Below are 20,307 nucleotides of genomic sequence, written 5' to 3'. Positions count from 1 at the left end.
AACAAATTATTACATAGTTATGATCAATTACCGAGAATTACATGCATTCATGAACCCACCCGCGATCAGTAATCTAAGGCAAAATGGCGGCCATTATTAAAATACACTGATTAGCAACTGATTTCAAAATACAAATACTACAAAATCAGAGATATGGGTTCACTTAAAAAACACCCGAAGCAATAGAAAACATATAAATAAACAATTTGGTTTAGTCCGTATGTCAAAATAATCTATTTATTAGCAAGTAAAGTAGATCTCGATGGCGGGTGTGAAGCCATAAAATAATTCAAGTTGGCAACGCTGTATGTTTACTATAAACTTTCGCATTCTGCGACATTTCTCTGGTATTCGACAAAACAAACATAATCATATTTAAACATAAGTTTAGCAAAGATCACTTACTTTGAAATCCGGACAATGTAACGGTAGAGATAGCCCAAAATATGTTACTTCTGAACGGCAATCAATTTCATCGATGTTTGAAGCGGCGGGTTTTTTCCCCGAATCACGTAAATTCTCACGCTTTCTCGTAGTTTCTCGCAACATCAAGTGCACGGCACATATTTCCTATGCCGAAGAGGCAGTTGCCTTTCCCTCTATTCTAATTCCGTGGTTTTACATAATAGACCAAGAACACACATATGCATGTGCATCCTATGATTTAAAGTGACATCTTAAATTGAGAAATTTGTCACTTTTCTAAAAACAGAAAAAAAAACAAGTATCATATGCAGCATCAAAAATAAAAATAACTTTCAATTGTTCAGTGAATAATGGAATACAATGTTAAATTATCTTTGGAAGATCTCTTTCAGCTATATACAGCTCAACAGTATGGGAGATTTAAGGCTATGCAGAGCTTAACAGTCTCTTCATATTCAGTTCAGTTGAAACGTAACAACAGTTTATATAAATAATACTTTTATAGAACAGTAGTATTTTTGAGTCCAAGGCCCATATTCATTAAACCATTATCATGCTCAAATCAACTTTCTTGTAACTTCCTTAAATGATGTCAAATGATGAAAAAGCCAAATGTAAACAGTGAAAACTGTATTTGGCTTTATGATCACTCTTCAATGTTTCTCCAAATAATTGACAAAGTCAGATTTGTTTTACTACTTGATAACGGGAACAAGAAATTTGGCCTAAGCACAAAATCCCTGCTTGAACATGAGAACGGCTACATGAATATGGGCCATGGTCTCCTAGTTTTCCTGTGGGACTCATCAACTTTCTGAGAACAGACTATATATCTGTAATAAATAAGACCCATCAAAAATCTGTTTTAAAAAATGAAAAATTCTGCAAAAATTTACTCCAAGATAATGGAAAATGGAAAATGTATGGTTTATAAAAAATAAAAGTGGCCTTAATACAGAGGTTAAACTACAACCAACCATATCTCTCTGTACAAAACTGTCGTCACAATTACAGCACAATCAAATGTAGGAGTCAATACAGACGTTAAAAAGGTAGCATTTTTAGCACAAGCTTTTTTAAATATGGGTTCCAACTTTTTTTAATTAAATAAAAATATGATGTCTGACAGCGTGAATAATCAAGATAAATCTTTTGAATAGTTGGGATTCCCCTGCATTTAATGCTCATTAGAGAGAGAAGTCTTGTTGAAAGAAATGCTTAAGTTAGACAGACAGATCATGAGATACAAGAGCAAGCAGTGTTTTTTTTTATAATTACCAACCTGTGACAGTCATGATTCAAATATATACTCATATTTTTTAACTTGACCAGATAAATTTTTTAAAAAACAATTGATTTTATATAAAATGATTTACTGATTTCCAGAATTTTAATGGAAAACGACTCACTTTATGTGAAAAAAAGTAAAATGAAGATAAAACCCAGAGACTGTTACAAATATAACATTCACAGTCACAAATATTTGTTGTTTATATACACTTACCTCATATTACTAATCCCGACAACACAATCACCCGGAAAATCCTTCATGCGATTGATGTTATAAAGAGAATCGTTAAACATGACAACCACGAACACATCTACACTAAGAAATCCATAAATCGGAGAATCGTCTGAAGCAGTGGTGTCACGTTGAGTCGGTGGATGTATATGGTTAATGCCCAGGTTAACATAGAAGCTTGTCACCTAACACATGCTCACCTTAGTCTATAATTAGGGTGTCATTTCACAGTTGTTCCGTATCCCTCCACAACTGGGGTCATTTTATGTAATACTTTATAAATTTACCTGCAGCTGACTAAGGACAGGTCTATATATATAGAAGACCTATATACATGTAGCTACATCTGTAGGTTAAATTTAGGAACATTTGTACATGTAGGATAAAAGAAAAGTGCATGTGCTAATTGTGGCAAACATAATTATAAAAGTGTTGTAACATTTCGTATTAATGTTTTTATTGTACTGGCTCTTTAGCTATGTGAATTAAGGTCTCATTATTGTACTTATGTTACTCCTTGTATATACCCAAATCATATCAGTACCCAAATCGGATCACTTTTTGCAAAAATACTTAAATTTTAAATCAATACCGTAAATGTGTCAACAGATCAGTTATAACAATGATGTGACCTTCAAATAAATAGCCATGCACCATTTTTTGTCTACAGATGATTAGTTTTTAAGTTCAAATAGCACCAGAAAAAAGTAATTCAATCTCAAAAGTCAGTGTTTTGTTTACGTTTTTAGAAAATGGCGGGTGCGATGACTATGCATTGTGTTTTGTAAGAACACCCATCGATATTCTTCCTTTGATACAACCAATATAATTCATCCGCAGACTTGTCAATGAATGAATAAAATGAAGGTTTGGTGATCCGATTGCGGTACTGTCACCTTATAGATACACCTGAAGAACAGAAAACATTAGTGCAGAATGTCACGTGAAACATTCTTTTGTCACTTTATTCATCAAAGACATAATGTCTATATATAGAGAGGATCTGTTATAAGTTTCCCTTCATGTTAGATTTATGATACAAGTTTTGGATTTTTCATGTTTGCCAGCCTCTGGCCAAGTGCAAAATCAATGTAATATGAAGGGAAGCAAATGACAGATTATTTTTATCATATAATTTTACAAAGTAAACTGTATAATTGTGATCTGAAAAGAATATTTTGCACTTGGCCGCCTCTGAAAGGATGAAAATTGTGTCCATTTCACAATGATGTGACGTCACACTGATTGTTCCTATTTGATTGTGACGTCATTTCCGGAGTGATATATTACACACGTTACATAAATATCATTTATGTGATGGCTTTATGACACTGCATAACACGGTATTCAGATGATGAAAATATACATATGTAACAGGAAAGAGAATAGTGTTCTTCCACCGGGGATCGACACTTCGATCTCCAGGTTCCTAGTCGGGCGCTCTACCATTGAGATAAAGGGAAATTCCCTCTAGCTCGAAGCTAGACGGCGACTTTAATCCTATATATATATGTACAATTGAACCCTGCCACATATATATATAAATAGCGGAAGCTTAACGAGGTTTGGTTTGTTTGTCAGTTTTACATGTATGGAATATGCAAGACGTCCTATGTGAGAAACATATATTGTTCTGGAGATTAAAAAACCCAGTAATGCTCAATCCTGGTATAGATCCTAGCTATCAACCTCAAAATCTTTACATTACGAGCAAATCAACATTTTTATTCCTAAGAAATAACTGTAAAAAAGGTTTTATGTATTTTGTTACTCATGAAATGATAGTCATCTTAATGACATGTGACATTATACAGTATAATCATCTTAATGACATGTGACATTATACAGTATAATAATCTTAATGCCATGCGACATTATACAGTATAGTCATCTTAATGACATGTGACATTGTACAGTATAGTCATCTTAATGACATGTGACATTATACAGTATAATCATCTTAATGACATGTGACATACAGTATAATCATCTTAATGACAATTGTGACATTATACAGTATAATCATCTTAATGACATGTGACATTTCGGTAAACCTTCGGTCAGTTCAAACAAAATCAAATAAATATTGTCAATCCTGTTCGAATTACAAGAAATTATAGCCGCTAAAATAAACAGTAGTTCGAACTATCCAAGTCGACATCGGCAAAAATCACAGCAAACAGTCAAGTCGGAACAACGACGGCCTTATTGTGATATATATTTGCAAATCTGGAGATGAATAATGGTATATATATCTTTCTTATATTTACTTACATATTGATAATCAATTATTAAGTTCAATTACAAAGCAGAGACAAGTATGTTGGCCGCAAAGCAGTAGATGTTTTCTCGAGTAATGACGAAAGTTCAGTTGTATTGATCAGAATGCGGAGGGTGGATTGAAACTGCAATTACGGATTAATAATTTGATCGACCACCTGGTAAGATATCTTTGTTTTGGCACATTTATAGGTAAATTATCAATTAAGTTATAAATCAGTGATCGGTGGCCTGGTCGCAATAATATCATGACAATACACACTTCTGTCAGCGATGTGACGGTAAGATTCCGCGCTCCGTGTACTGTTAGGATATAATATATTGATGACAACAATGGTCGCACATGAGTACTACCTGTTATTCAATAGTTAAACGCTGTCAATGCGCAAATACATCAAGTTTAAGCGAGTTTGCGAGGCTATTATTGCATCGCCGATAGCCAACCTCGATCAATAATATAACCTGAGTTCAGTACTCAAGTTGTGTGCTCAAACAATCCGAAACGTGTGTAAGCAGGGTTCGAACTATCACTAGACAGAAGACTATTATTTTTATTGTTCAAAAAGGGTGTTCGAACTATCTGCCTATTCGAACTGACTGGAGGTTTACCGTATACAGTATAATCATCTTAATGACATGTGACATTATACAGTATAATCATCTTAATGACATGTGACATTATACAGTATAGTCATCATCTGAATGAAATGTGACATTATACAGTATAGTCATCTTAATGACATGTGACATACAGTATATACAGTAGTTCCAATATGTCCCACCATTCACACTTACATTATTAGATGCTGAGTTCTGTCTGCGAGATGGCAGGAAAATGTACAATGGCACTTACCATCAACAGGTAAACGGCATCAGCTATGACATGTGAACAATGATTACTATTGATTTGCCATACCTATCCATGATCTTCTGTTCTTGTCCTTATCTCAGTGCCCATGCAAGCTATTAAATACAATGGTAGTATCTGTACTATCTCAATCAAATGGTGTGAAGCTCTATGGTAGGGTTCTATATTATAAGACTCTTTCATGCTCAGGGGTGTAGGATAGGGAAATCCTGAGGGTGGAATTTCCTTATCCTACACCCTTGGGCATGAAAGAGTATTTTTCTCTCATTCCAATCACTAGAATAAGCTCTGAAACCATGAAAATGTGTTTGGACAGGTCAGCATTTTCAAAATATCAATTCCCCCCCGAGCTTTTTAGACGAAAACGAAGCCAGCCAGATTAAGCATATCCCATGCATATTGGCAAACAAAGTTTGTGCAGGAAAATTAATCACATATTTCTTACGTGTACAGTAAATATATGGTAAAAGGTTTTTAATCTCATCCCGTCGCCTTTTCCGCATTTCGACATTGGAGAGTTCCAAATTCGTGATGTCACATGAAATGGAGTGTAAGATAGAAATTTCCTACACCCCTTTATTTTTCTTACCCTGGACAGCTCTATCTCACACAAAGGAAAATGAGAGAAATATCTATATGGTATGTGCTCATTTCTGTGCTACAATAGACATTTGTTGGCCTGGTTAAGCCCAGTCGACTAGGTGATAGTACATGTATAATGATTGGAGGGCCAGTGTTCAAATTATGGTCCACCCTTGTTGCTGTTTTACAAAACACTATATTTTTCATTTTTTCATCTTTGTATCTTTATTCAAAAAAATTCTGTAAGGTATGAATTTCTTTTCAAAATGATTTACCAAATGTATGGTATGCTGAAAAAAAAAACCTTTCCGAAACATACATTGTATATAGTTAGTAACAGATTCTGACATTGGTTTCAGGATCTGTAAGAATCTTAAGCTTTACAAATGTAGCGGAACGGGACTGGGTCGATTGACTGAGTGACCAGGTAGCTCAATTGGTCAGAGGTTCATATATATTGAGTACAGATCTAGAGGGCCCTGGGTTCAAATCCCAGTCTGGCCATACATTGTTGTTCTCCTGTTACATTGGTGCCTGTGACCAACCCTTGTTCTAAGTAGTTGGTGTACATGATGTACTTGGCAAGGGGATACCCGAACCTGGGTTGTAAACAGATGTGTCTTCGAGGGCAAAGACTTAGAGAAAGGAGGGTCTGAAAATGTAGCAAAACTGGACTACCTGGTAGGTCAATCACTATAGCCATATACAATGTACCTGAGGTAGCTCAATTGGTATTCAGTGTCCGTCTAAAGCTCGGAGGGTCCAGGGTTCAAATCCTGATCTGGCCATGCTTTTGTTTGTAAAAAATATATATATCTTTTTAAGCACATGCTGGTAAAGTTCAGCTAGTACTCAGGTCTACTTTGTTTTCTGAATGCATACTCTCCCTATTTTGGAGGGAGACTCTCGAGTTTGGACCTTAAAATTGAGCATTTTCAACCAGTGAATTTGCTTAACTATTCATATAGTCTAAGATCTGATGATTTCATCTGAAAGAACAGCTCAAATCATGCCATTTAAAAGTGTTATTTTCCCCTAGGGTTTACATACATACATTTTACTTATACTTTGAATTCTGAGCATACACAATCTCCCCCATGGATATTTCAAGAAGTTGGCAAGTATGGGAATGGAAGGACATGGTGTAGGTGTAATTAATTACTGATTGATAATTACAATACTACAAAGGTTTAGTGAATGTAAGGCTAAAATTCATAATTTTGGATAACAGCTCCTTGAATTTTGTAAATTAACTCATTCACCCCTGAAATTTTGTAATGTGCTATTCCAATCTTTGAATTGGAAGAGCTCAAATGTGTCTTCAGGGGTGAATGAGTTAAACAATTTGGATATAGCAAATGGCAGACTAGGTGATGATAAAAATATTGGTAAGGTTACTTGCAATGATTCAACTGTCATTGATGATGTGTTATTATCTTCAGATCTGTTCAAACTAGTTAAGAATCTCAAAGTTATTGATTTCAACCCATTAATATCAGATGTCCATTGTAGTATTGAACTCGTCTTACATGGAATTAATAATGAAAACAACAGCCAGGGTGACCCAAGCTTTAATAGCGTGTCTTTTGTCAAATGGAACTGTGAGAAAATTAATATATTTGTAGACGTAATCAAAACGATAATAAAGATGGTGTAAACAAAATTAGTGATACATTAAAACAACTCTATGATACGTACACCTGTGGACCAAATTAATAAAACCGAACTTAACGACATCATGTGTTGAATAGGTAACCTCTTCACAAGGTCAGCTAATAAGGCGTTCGGTAAAAGATATCCAGACAAGCGCAAGAGTAATAGATGTACAACTAATAAAACATGGTATAATGGAAAATGTAGAAAACTGAAAAATGAGTTCCACTTGGCCAAGAGTAAGTATAAATTGTGAAAAATTAAATAAACAAAAAAGCCCCGAGAAATAAGAGTAAACAATGAATAGGTATTTTAAGGAATATCAGCATAAAATAGAAAAGGATATATAAGGGAATCTGCAAATAGTAATCCCAAAAACACAATGGAATTTATTAAATAAATTACCTGGTAAAGCTAAATCTAATAAAGCTGACAAACCAATAAATGAACTTTTTGAGTATTTCAAAAAAGCTGAACAATTCAACTGATGACCGGGATGATGATAACATATATATTCCCAAACAAGAAAATAATACTTTTTACCAAATACTTGATGAAGATATTTCCGAGGAAGAGGTTATACGTGCAGTAAATAATTTAAAACATAACAAAGCATGTAGAAATGATAACATTTTAAATGAGCATATCAAGTATAATATAAAAATATTTTCAGTCGTCAAGTAACCTTTTCTAAACTCTGCCTGAGAAGGAGAAATTAGGTTAATTTCATCAGCTAATTTAGTTAATCTATTATTGATGATATGAGTAAACACTTTCCCCAAGCAAGACACTAGAGTTATAGCTCTCTAGTTGTCCGGGTCGCAAGTTTCTTATTTATTTTTATAAATAAGCTTAATTATTCCAACTGTCCAAGAATCTGGGACTAATCCAGTATTCAGTATACTGTTAAATAGCATTGTATATAATGGCATAAAATTAGTTAATGTTAGATCTCTTGATATGCTCATTTAAAATGTTATCATTTCTGATATATAAAATGACATATATTTTACAAACAAATGAACAAATGCATTTTAAATGGAATAATTACATAAAAGATATATTAAACAAGTTAGGTTTTAGTAATTTGTGGATTTTTCAAAATACATGTACTATGAATAGAAATCATTTCAAAGCTGTAGTTCAACAGCGGTTAAAAGATCAATTTATACAGAAATGGTTCCAAAAGATAGAAAACTCTTCTTGTGGTAAATTCTACTCCATATTTAAGACAAACTTTCAGTATGAATCACATCTAACAAAACTTAGTGAAAAAGATAGGCAAATTATTTGTAAATTCTGAATGTCCAATCCAAATTTCCCAATTCAATAGAGACTGGAAGCTGGAATGCAACTCCAAATCAGATAGAATATACATCTTGTATGTCTTTTTTGTCAAACAAGTATAGGTGATGAACCACGTTATTTGTTTAAATGTCAAAATACTTAAATATCATCAATAAGAAAAATATATACGGTATCCATAATTATTACACTACAAATCCCAGCAATTTTAAGCTAAAAGGAAAGATTTCTATTTGTAATTTAAATGTTTTACCTAAAATTAGTCGTTTTCCAAAGAAAACAATTAAGGCTTTAAGTGACATAAGATAAATGCAGTGCTATGATTCTGTAGTATTATATATGTACATGTTGTATACACAATCTGTACTCACTTTGCTATATGTAATTGAAATGTATTAAGATGTTGACCTCTTGTAACACACTTTGCGTGTCATGAGTGTAAAAATAAATCTTGAAATCTTATAGATTCATTGTAACCCTTTAGTGGACACATATGTTGAGCGTTTGATGGTACATACAGCATATATTTTCAGAAATCATTAATTTGTATGGTTACTGGACTTTTCATCCTAATGATATCTANGGGGGGGGGGGGGGGGGGGGGGGGGGGGGGCTTCAAGAAACCCCTGGCCCACCCTGAGAATTTTCTTTAAAAATCATATATTTTTACAATTTTTCTCCACATGGAAACCCCCCTGGAAATTCGGAACCACCCCTCCCTCACATAGGTCTCTGGATCTGCCACTGGAGTCCTCACCTTTCCTGGCTTATTCATTTAATTTTAAGTTTACTGTCTAAAACATTAGAATTATTTAGAATATATTAATAAGCTAAATTTTGAATTCATACTTAATTAATTTTCACCAAATTAAGAACACACTTATTATATAATATGTGAGCATATTTTGCTCACATGGACTTTTCTGCTCGCAGAAGATAATTTTTCGGCTGACATGCACAAACAAATAATTAAATTTTATCCACACATTGACATTAGGTGATTATAAATCAACTAACATGAAACAATACTATGCAAGATTTGTATGAATGTATACGCTAGTGATATGATTAATGTTCAATGTCTTTTTATAGACAAATAATTTATCAACATTTATATTTTTCATTTTTATTATTTTCTTAGATTCCTGATCACTGACGTGCATGTATTAATATGCTATCAACAAGTGTTCCCTAGCACAACACAGACTAGAACTGTAGAAACAATTCACGTTTGATCAATGAACACCTGTTGGTTACAGTCAAAATCTAAAAGCAGATAATTGAGAATTCAATTAACTTACCTGTGTTTCAATTTACCTGGGTCAGAGAGACGAAACCGAATGTCAGTACATCATAACGGTATATTCCTTCAGTATATGTTTTAAATGTGCCTCTCGTCCCACTTGCCGTCACAATAGGCCAAAATACCTTTCATATGTAAATTACATGTACTGCTCGATCGGTTGCTTTGTGTCAACAGCCAACACCTTTGTAAACCGGAAGTGCTTTTCTCTTCCGGATGGCTTCCATCATTAATGAAGACTACAGTCTAGAGGTAGTCCGAAATACAATGAAAATGGACGCGGGAATGGATGGTTGTTGTTGACATTTTTGTTTTATTTTATGAAATTAATTAGAAAATACTTTACCCTCTACGACAGAAAGTGTATGCCTTCGAACTTTTTTTGCAAATGTATGAACTTAACGTTGCAATGTAGGTTTTGGCGGAAACGTTATATACATATATGCAACTCACTTTTCTTTAGGAGTTTAGCACAACAACTTCGGCCCAGATGTTGCTTGTTGGACGGGTTTAGCAGATCATTTGCGATGAAACGCGTTATCAGAGGCTAAACATGAGACCAAATTAACATAACAAAGAGTAAATTCTGGCAAACCAGGCTACGGGTTAGTATGGTCGGAATGCAGGTTGCAAAATATTTCTATGAAGTTCAGTATTTCGAGTGCTTTTCCGAAGTCATGTCTCACTGTAGGTTGCTAACCCTTGCTCTAACCATTGGGTGCTTGGCAAGGGATACCCCAATCTGGGTTGTAAATAGGTGTGTCTTTTGGGAGGCAAAGTCTTAGAAAAAAAAGGATTGTCAAATTTTAGCACAACCGAGCTGGGTTGATTTGCCAATGATCCAGGATTGGTGGAGCGTCCATCCTACTCTACAGTTCAGGGGGTCCCAGATTCCAATCCCAAACTAGCTGTGTATTTCTCTTTCTCCTAACATGTAATATTTTGTGCTGTTTATCATCATTCTGCTGAGTATATGAAAATAAAGAATTGAATTTGCCCTGGTGTGAAAAACACAGGTGGCCAACTTCATAGGTAGATTGGAGTTATTAATTATCACTCAGGTGTGAAAGGAATCAAATCAGTGCTAGCTCACCTGGTGTTTTTGGGACTTGTATGATTAGTAGGTGTTGACCACACCTATGTATGCCTGTCAAACTTTGCAAACACATGAAAATCTTTTTTTCCTGTTACATTATGAAATACATATTATGTATTGAATATATGCAATTGATACATTTTCTGAAAGGTTTATCAGTAAAAATGTTCATGTGTTTTATGTTTATTCTTATTAACTTGCATTGTACAAATTCAGGACCAGAATCAAACTAATATTAGTTATCACTTGATGACATGATGATATTAAAGTTTAAAATCATCAGCTTGACCTCTTCTGCATATGCTCTGTCGTTTTGGTTTTTCTGTTATAAAAAAATTGCATGTGTAGAAGTGAACACATGTCATACAGTGGTATTTAAATTAAACTTGATAGTTTTTAGATAGAAAGCAAATCTGTTTTTATTAAAATTCTGGATTAATGCTACATAACTAATCACATATTAAACTGTTATTTAGGGATGTTAAGTTCCACTTATATAGCAGGCGTGGCTTAAAGATTTTATGTGGATGCTATGGACACTTTCAATATTAACTATGGCAATACGATAGGTCCAACTGTACTACGTACATTTTAGCTCACCTGACTGAAGTGTCCGTGGTCGTCCGTCAACTTTTCCTGAAGAACAGACAGGCCAAAAGTCATGATATTTGGCTGAAAGCTTCATGGGTAGGAGCCGGAAAAGGTTTAATAACGAAAATGAGCTTGACCTACTTTCAAGGTCACAACGGTCAAATATGTCAAACTCTTCAAATAACTTCTTCTTAAGAACTTAAAGGTATAGAATCTTCATATTTGGCTGGTGGCTTCCTGGGATAGAGCCTGACAAAGTTTGAGAATGAAAATGACCTCAACATTCTTTAAAGGTCACAGAGGTCAACAACATTTTAAACGATATGTTCTGAAGAACCAAAAGGAATGGATTCATAAGATTTGGCTGGTAGCTTCTAGGGATAGAGCCAACAAAGTTTGAGAAGGAAAATGACCTTGACCTACTTACAAGGACACAGGGGGAAATATGTCAAACACTTCAAACAACTTCTGAAGAAGAACCAAAAAGCATAGAATCATATAATAATATTTGACTGGTAGTTTCCACTGATGGAGTCAACAAAGTTTGCGAGTGAAATATTTGTAGTGCAGTATAATTTAATAAGAATATTTTGCTAAATATTCAGGTGAGCTATACAGGCCCTCGGGGCCTCTTGTTTTTCAAAATCTGCCTGTGGACTAGGAATTATTTACCCCTGTTTGACTTATCTCCCTTATTTTGACACTTTGAAATAGTTTTACAATAATTACAAGCACTCGAGTCTCTGGGAGCATCCTCATCATGTCTAAATTATACACTAGTAAGTTGCAAGTTAAATAAATGGAACCTAACTTCCAAAAAGAAGCTGACGCTATAAAATAGTTTTGAAAAATGATTTTGTTAATTTTCAGGAACATTGACACAGCAAGTATTGGTGCAAAGATACACATGTAGATGTCACCTTTGACATGAATAAAAGTTGGGATGAGTTCCTCAGCGTTTTCCAACAATGTGGACAAATTGTGTGGCTTAGTAAGAAAGCTAGAGACAGCTGCCGACCAACCAAGAAGCAGAGCTGATAAAGAAAAGTCCTGTGCATGTCTGAAAGAAGCAATAGGAAGCATTCAAGATGCCTTGAACATATTAAAGTGTAAGGATGTGGATGGGAAAAATTATGAAGGTAATTCATGTAATGATCTTTTGAAATTTCCAATGTTTTTGATTAAGTTACGCTGATCTTTTCCATCATCGTAATGATTGAATTGTGACCCATCCTTCAACCATTTGTCTTCAAGTAATATTTAGATATCGTGATTTTTACCTCACTTGGCCAAGTGAGCATATGCTGTGATGCAGCATCCTTCAAGCATCAAACTTTTCCTTTAAAATGGTTTTAGTTCTTAACAGCTCGATGAATTTTGCCCAAATTCGGTCTGGAGCATCCTTGCCCAAAGGGTTCTCATGATCAATTTGGTATAAACAGAAGGGTACATATGTATATACCTGCAGGCAAAGGCAACTAAATTTTGTTAAAATGGGGGCTGGGTGTCATCATCTTTGGCAGAGGACAGGGCCCAATAGGGGAATTAGAGCTAAAGATTTAATTCCTTCTCCTTATTCTGTACAAATGGAGACCTTGGAATCTTATCTAACTCCCTTGGTCATAACATGGAAACAGTTGAAATCCCCACACCATAAAATATAACCACATACAAAATTTTAAGGCACGAAGAATACACTCATGATGTTCTTGGTGTCTTATCCGGCCAAATGAATTTAGTCCTTCTTGCAGCTTGGATTTCTTGAAATCCTTTGATAAACTGGTAACATTACTCAGCAGGTTTTAAATTGAAAATAAATTACCAGGTAATCACATGAGTAATTAAGCTAACATAAGGCAATATCAGGACTTTCAATGAGAATTAAAGTTGCATTATATATCGGATACCAAGTAGGCAGTTAATTTCAGTTCCGTAATACTATAATTCCATTTTTGTTTTGTTTTATAATATAGATATTGTAACCTGGAAAGCTGAAAACACTGGTATTGTTGGTAAGAATGTTTGATATTATGCGACGGTCTCTCCGTACACAATTTGTTCACGCTTCAATGTGCAGACTGGTGCCTGACAAAACGTGGCCTATCGTCCGTATTGGTATCCAAGTCCTGGACATGTGTTGTTGTTGTGCATATCCTGCTGGCTTTGTCGTGTCTCCCAAACCCCCAGCTTTTACACTCTCTGTTGGCCTGAGCTTAATGGCCACGCTGCTATCCCAGCTACATGTAGATAGCCTGTGTGTGTGTAGTAAAAATTGTCTGTGTGTAGTAGTAGTAGTAGTAGTAGTAGTAAGTAGTAAAATAGTTTATTAAAGTGTCACATGTTTTAACATACATACATAAAATACAGTACATGTATTTACATAAGGTAGTATTAAAACATCCGGCAAATTCTGACCCACGAGACACTTTAAAATCATTAAAAGCTGGTTACATCAGATGTGTTAATTACAGTTGTCAAACCATTATATTCTAGTTCTGCAGTTATTAAAACATTGTCTCCGCTTATCGCGTCTATACATTTTATAAAGAACAGCTGCTAATGGACATTGTAAATCTGCTTCATTCATTAAAAATATGAATTCCTGTTGGGAATTAAATGTTAAGAAAAAAGAATTTAAAATCGTAGCTTGGTCAAATAATGTATTCCTGATTCATCATAAAAATCAGTTCATGTAGTTCCCCATTATTATGTCTTATTAAATACAATTTCATCATTTTTCAATACAATTTATTTTTGCATGAAAAAAAACTCTTTCTTGCATTATTTATATTTAATGCAATGCAGGCACTTGATTGTCTTTCAGATGTATATATATATCTTGTTGAAATAAATTACCTCTACCCATGTTTCTGTCAACTCCTGTGTAATTTTTTCAATTAAACCATGAAACATTTGATACTTTGCAGGTGCTTTGTCAGACAGGGGACTATTGGAGGTAGCTACAAAACTTGGCCATGACTGGAAATTTTTGGCAACTCAGCTTGGCCTGAAGCAGTATGAGTTGGAACAGATTGAGCGAGACCACCCATGTCAGGCTGTCCAGCAGAACAAAATGGCCCTGGTCAGGTGGCGGCAAAAGCAGGTCTCAAAAAATAGGTCACAGTCCACCATTCTCAATATCCTTAAAAAGAAGTTGCAATCCATCAAGCGTCAAGATATTGTCGATTCCTTTGATGGAATGACCTATTCCTCTCAAGGTAAATATTGAGTATATAATGGTACCATAGTGTAAGGGAAATATATAGAGAGCTAAAAATAAGTTCTAGTCGCTTTGATTTTATATGTCTGACAAAAGAGGGGCCGCAATGGCTTAGTGGTTAAGGTGTCTGACCGTCTACGATCACTAACCCTCCAGCACTGGGTCCCGGTGGCTGAGTGGTTAAGGTGTCTGACCGTCTACAATCACTAACCCTCCAGCACTGGCTCGCGGTGCCCGAGTAGTTAAGGTGTCTGGCCGTCTACGATCACTACCCCCCCAGCACTGGGTCGCGGTGGCCGAGGAGTTAAGGTGTCTGACCGTCGACGATCACTAACCCTCCAGAACTGGGTCGCGGTGGCCGAGTGGTTAACGTGTCTGACCGTCTACGATCTCTAACCCTCCAGCACTGGGCCGCGGTGGCCGAGTAGTTAAGGTGGCTGACGTCTACGATCACTAACCCTCCACACCGGGGCCGCGGTGGCTGAGTCGTTAAGGTGTCTGACCGTCGACGATCACTAACCCTCCAGCGCGGGGTCGCGGTGGCTGAGTGGTTAAGGGGTCTGACCGTCTACGATGGCTAACCCTCCAGCACTGGGCCGCGGTGGCCGAGTAGTTAAGGGGTCTGACGTCTACGATCACTAACCCTCCAGCACTGTGTCCCTGGTACTCCACCAACTAATTTTGTAGCATGTATATCTACTAAAATAAATATGTGTCATCTAATTTCAGTCACTCAAGCATTTAAACAAAATCAAATTAGTCTCTTTTTGGTTTGTTTGTGTTTTATGTCCTATTAACAGCTATGGTCGTTACGGAATGTGCCAGGTTTTGGCGGTGGAGGAAAACCGGAGTTCCCAGAGAAAAACCACTGACCTACATATACAGCTAGTACCTGGCAACTGCCCAACATAGGCCTCGAAGCTGTGACCCAGTGGTGGAAGGCTAGTGGTAGCAGAATGTCAGAGGCCTTGAATATAACACCACTTGGCCAACGCTGCCCCTTCAAATTTGTCTCACAAAATCCAAATCAAATATAATTAATATAATTCAAGGTCATGACATTATGTATATTTCCAAAATTAATCATTTTATGTTTGTTCGATTGCCCCCCCCCCCCCCCCCCCCCCCCCCCCAAGAGTGACATTTCATGATATTAAAGCAATGTTTTAATCTTTCCCAAGGTTTATGCTAAGAGTTGATTTAATGGTACAATTCTTGTTGTCATTCTCTAGATACAACTATAGATGAACTATATGAGGAGAAAGAGGACAACAATGGAAATCTGAATACTTCTGTTGATAAGGAGATGGACATTAAAGTCATTGTCGTGGACACTCCATGTCAATCTTACGAGAAAGATGAAAGTTTGAACCAGAATGCTGGTGATCAAAGCCTGGATTTGTTAGATACCCCTGTTGAGAAAAGGGAGTATTCTTATGTAAATGCCAGGGATGGAGAAAGACCAGACATGGAGGAAGAAGAGGCTGGTGATCAAAGCCTGGATTTGTTAGATATTCCTGTCGTGAAAAACGAGAATTTTCATGGAAATGCTACAGATGGAGGAGGACCAGACATGGATGATGAGGACGCTAGCAATCAAAGCATGGATCTATTAGAAACTCCATTTATCATTAAATCAGAAAATAAATGTGATGGTGGGAATATCAGTGCTAGTAGTGATAAGACTGACGATGTTACTACTGTCCTGGATAATCAAGCTAAAGAGAATCAGGAAGGCTGGGACTCGGATGGACTCGATGATCTGGAGAATTTTGATGAGTTCACATTTGAAGTTAATACGAAATCTACGACTGAAGTAGACTCCAATAGTAAACAGGTAAGGTTATACTGCACACCGGTAAGTATTTGCACAGGGATTTTATTTTCAGTGTATAAATACTTTCCACAAAGCAAACGTTTGGTGAACCCATCTTTCAATTTGCTACCAAATGAAATTTGGTGTGAATATTTTATTTGTTATTAATTATTATTTAATATTTGTAGAGTCTACCAGTGGAAAAGGCAACAGGAACAAAGGTCAAGGATGAATTTGATGATTTCAGTGATGAAGAACTGAATGATGACATGTTGACGGTATGTGTTGTTTTAAGTGAGTCAGTTATTCTTATTACTGTATATCAAAAATACTTTCATAAGAACAGAAAAAGTGGCATCGTCTCTAGGCCTTTCTTTCACTTCTTAATTAGTTCTTAGGGAGACTTAAAGTAACAGAAACAGTGACATTGTCTCCGGAAATATTACAAAAAAGATATTTTTGATTTTGTTGTTCCTACACAGGAACTAATTATTCATTTAATGATGTATATAAAATGTATGTAAACAATATTTAAATGGTTGAACTCGTGAAAATATTGCAAAATAAAATAGAAATTATAATCATGTTTGCAAAAAAAGTGGGAGAATCAGTTATTCATTTGTAATATTACAGTATTAAATGTATATATGTAATGACACTGCAGGAGTTAGAGGAGGCAGAAAAAAGCTTGGTCCATGAGAATTCAGGAAGTGACTTGAGTGGTCAAGCTGACCAAATTGAGGAAGATACAGAGGAGGATGGTCAGTTATAATTACTTCTTAAAATTGCATGATAAGACTTAACCCTTACAAATAGTGTGTCTTTGTTTTGCCACCTATTCCCTTAAGGTAAAGAATTTCAACAAGCTAAAGTTACACTATATTATTACATATGTACCAATGTTACTATTGTAAAATATTCGTTCAAGACCATTTAAAAAGAACTACTTCATTAAAAACACATGTTGCCATGCATTTGTCAGAATTTTAGTTCTCAATTTGAGAATATTTAGATGAAAAAAGAAAATTGCAGGGGTTTATCTGGGAACCTTTTCACAACAACGCCTACACTTTACTAATGTTGCCATACAGAATTATACGAGAACTGCATCAAAATGAAAGTGTATGTGAACACTTGACAGGGGAAGTTACTCTAAGCCAGAAAAACGACTTTAGGTTGCTTCATCTTTCATATAGAAGGGAGACTACTCCATGTCAAAATAAAAAACTCTGAGTGGAACTCTTCTTTTCGATTAAAACTGATGCAGTGGTACCCTTTACCTTAACCAATATATCTGACTTCATTTAAGCAGACACATGAATGTCTTTATCCTATATCAGCAGATGGTGTTCCCTGGCAGTTTTGGTTTTGTACGATATGAACTGATGCAATACTAATTTGATTGCGGAAGTTGTCTAAATAGTAAAAACCAACTGGGAATATTTTCAGAATTACCAAATCGGTATCGGGGAGAAAATATCAGAATTTTTGGTAGCATTAAAATTATAATTTAAATATCATAGGGGTGCCCTTATTACTGAAAGAAATGTATATATACTTACTGTTAATATCTTTGTTTTGTTACGAATGGTATGAGAACTTTGTTTTCTGTACAGATTCTGAAAATCAACCAGCAGATAAGAAATATCTGACGACCTTGAAGCAGTACTTTGGGTATTCTAAATTCAGACCGTAAGTGGTGGTTTGTATGCTACTTTTAAAAATAAACATCCCGGGTCGAGTGAAATATGAAATTTCGTCACATCGTTGTACAGACAAATAATACAATGCTAACTCAGTCATAGCTTGACAAAGGGACCAGTCGGTCTTGAAACATTGACACACATTTGATACGTACATTGTTTGTGTATAAAGTGACTGATGAATATTATAAAGATTCAATATCACTGGGTTAATGTTAAAAGACAAATATTAAAATTCTTGCCAGTAAGGTGTGGGCATCATCAGTTGGCTATAAATGCATAACAGTCTTCATCTGGATGCTTGTTTAAATTGGCTTTAGTACTTATTTATTGTAAAGTGAAAAAACAGTTTGACCACAGTCGTTAATACTAAATTTATCTTTTTACAGAATGCAGTGGAAGATAATTAATTCCGTCCTCAATGATCGCCGTGACACTTGTGTAATCATGGCTACAGGTAATGGAGAAACGCTAAGTGTTGTATCAAATTTCATCTGCCAAAATATACACCAAATCAGACTTTTGACATTAAATTCATTGTGTTTTTGTAATTTTGACCTGAAAGTGATGTTTTTGATTAAGGTAAAACCAGTTTTAATTCATACTTTCAGAATTCAGTAATTCTGGGATTTTGAAGGGGGAAAAGCCTGAAAGATATTTGAATGTAAAGTAAACGAGAAACCTTTAATGGGATTCTTTGCAAGTTAATTAAAGGGATCTTGATCATTATTTTGTTCATAAACACCTGCCAAATCAACACCTGCCACAGGTCTTGAACATTAATAGCATGGTAATTTACACCTGTTACAGTAAGAATATGTTGATTTACACAGGTCACAATGAGTGTATGGTAATGAATACAGGTCATGCTAAGTGAAAGGTATACAAGTTATAATAAGTGTACCAGGTATGTTAACCAACAGTTCATTATGGAATTTCAGGGGTGAAAGAGTTAATTTATGCGGATCATAGGATCGCATCGTAACCCTTTATCTCATTCACCCCTGAAAACACATTTGAGCTCTTCCAATTCAAAGGTTGGAATAGTTCATTATGAAATTTCATGTGTGAATGAGTTAAACTCATTGCAGTGTGATTTTTTTTTCTTTTTCAATATATCTTAATACATCTATGCATTCTATTTATCTATGATCTTAGTAATCTGTAGATCAATATTCACATGGTGATATTTTTGCACTTTAATAGATACTCGATGCAGAAAAAAAACAAGAAAATTTCGTCTTTCACATTAGGTGTATGTTATAAACACAGGTCATGGGAAAAGTCTTTGCTACCAGTACCCGCCGTTGTATACCGGTAAAACAACAGTGGTAATATCACCTCTTATCTCGTTGATGCAGGATCAGGTGATGAGACTCAAGTAAGTTATTAACTGTATGGAAATTAACAAAAATTACAACAACATTTTGTAAAAAAAAATATCACACAATGTACTGTGTTGTTATCCAGTGAATATACTTGTGTCATATTTTTTTGGCATATTAACTCATGTAATATGACCTATCAGCCCTGTGATTGGTTGTAAGTTTCAATTGTTTCAATTGTGATGTCACACCTAGGACAAGTACATGACATCACAGACTTATGCACTGGAGTCAAAATGGCGGCTTTTTAGATTTCAAGGTTGCATGAAAATTGTCCTTTTACACAAATAAATGCCACAAATCTTGATTATGTGATAAAAAAGATCTTACACCTGTTTTCATTTCATATGAAATTTATGAAACTCTTCACAAGTTTTTAGGTCACCTGAGACAAAGTCTCAAGTGACCTATTGCGATCGCCTTTTGTCCGTCGTCCGTCGTCCGTCGTCCGTCGTGCGTCCGTAAACAATTTACATTTTCGACTTCTTCTCCAAAACCCCTGAACCAATTTCAATGAAATTTTGCAGGGACCTTCCATGGACAAAGGTCAACAAAAA

General features: G+C 35.4%; 2 protein-coding genes across 4 annotated transcripts in view; one reads left to right on the top strand and one right to left on the bottom strand.

The window, feature by feature from the left end:
• Nucleotides 1-10,115, bottom strand: part of LOC110463711 (adenylate cyclase type 5-like) — a 92,235-nt gene extending 82,120 nt beyond the window's left edge. The window contains exon 1 of the mRNA XM_021518517.1: nt 9,938-10,115. The gene's annotated coding sequence lies outside the window, so the exon portion shown is untranslated. The remainder of the gene's footprint in view (nt 1-9,937) is intronic.
• Nucleotides 10,116-10,203: 88 nt separating this feature from the next.
• Nucleotides 10,204-20,307, top strand: part of LOC110463710 (Werner syndrome ATP-dependent helicase-like) — a 36,945-nt gene continuing 26,841 nt past the window's right edge. Inside the window, exons 1-10 of one of the 3 annotated variants that reach the window (XM_021518514.1) lie at nt 10,204-10,544; nt 12,497-12,765; nt 13,600-13,638; nt 14,554-14,844; nt 16,079-16,683; nt 16,851-16,940; nt 17,327-17,423; nt 18,279-18,354; nt 18,755-18,822; nt 19,638-19,746. In XM_021518514.1, coding sequence (XP_021374189.1) covers nt 12,570-12,765; nt 13,600-13,638; nt 14,554-14,844; nt 16,079-16,683; nt 16,851-16,940; nt 17,327-17,423; nt 18,279-18,354; nt 18,755-18,822; nt 19,638-19,746 — 1,571 coding nt within the window. In that variant the 5' untranslated portion in view covers nt 10,204-10,544; nt 12,497-12,569. The remainder of the gene's footprint in view (nt 10,545-12,496; nt 12,766-13,599; nt 13,639-14,553; nt 14,845-16,078; nt 16,684-16,850; nt 16,941-17,326; nt 17,424-18,278; nt 18,355-18,754; nt 18,823-19,637; nt 19,747-20,307) is intronic. The other 2 variants (XM_021518515.1, XM_021518516.1) reach the window with 2 other exon arrangements.

The sequence above is a fragment of the Mizuhopecten yessoensis genome, unplaced genomic scaffold (genome assembly GCF_002113885.1).
Source record: "Mizuhopecten yessoensis strain PY_sf001 unplaced genomic scaffold, ASM211388v2 scaffold10921, whole genome shotgun sequence".
In the NCBI taxonomy this organism is placed as follows: domain Eukaryota; kingdom Metazoa; phylum Mollusca; class Bivalvia; order Pectinida; family Pectinidae; genus Mizuhopecten; species Mizuhopecten yessoensis.
The sequence above is the reverse complement of the archived record's forward strand: the minus strand, read 5'-3'. Positions and strand labels throughout refer to the sequence as shown.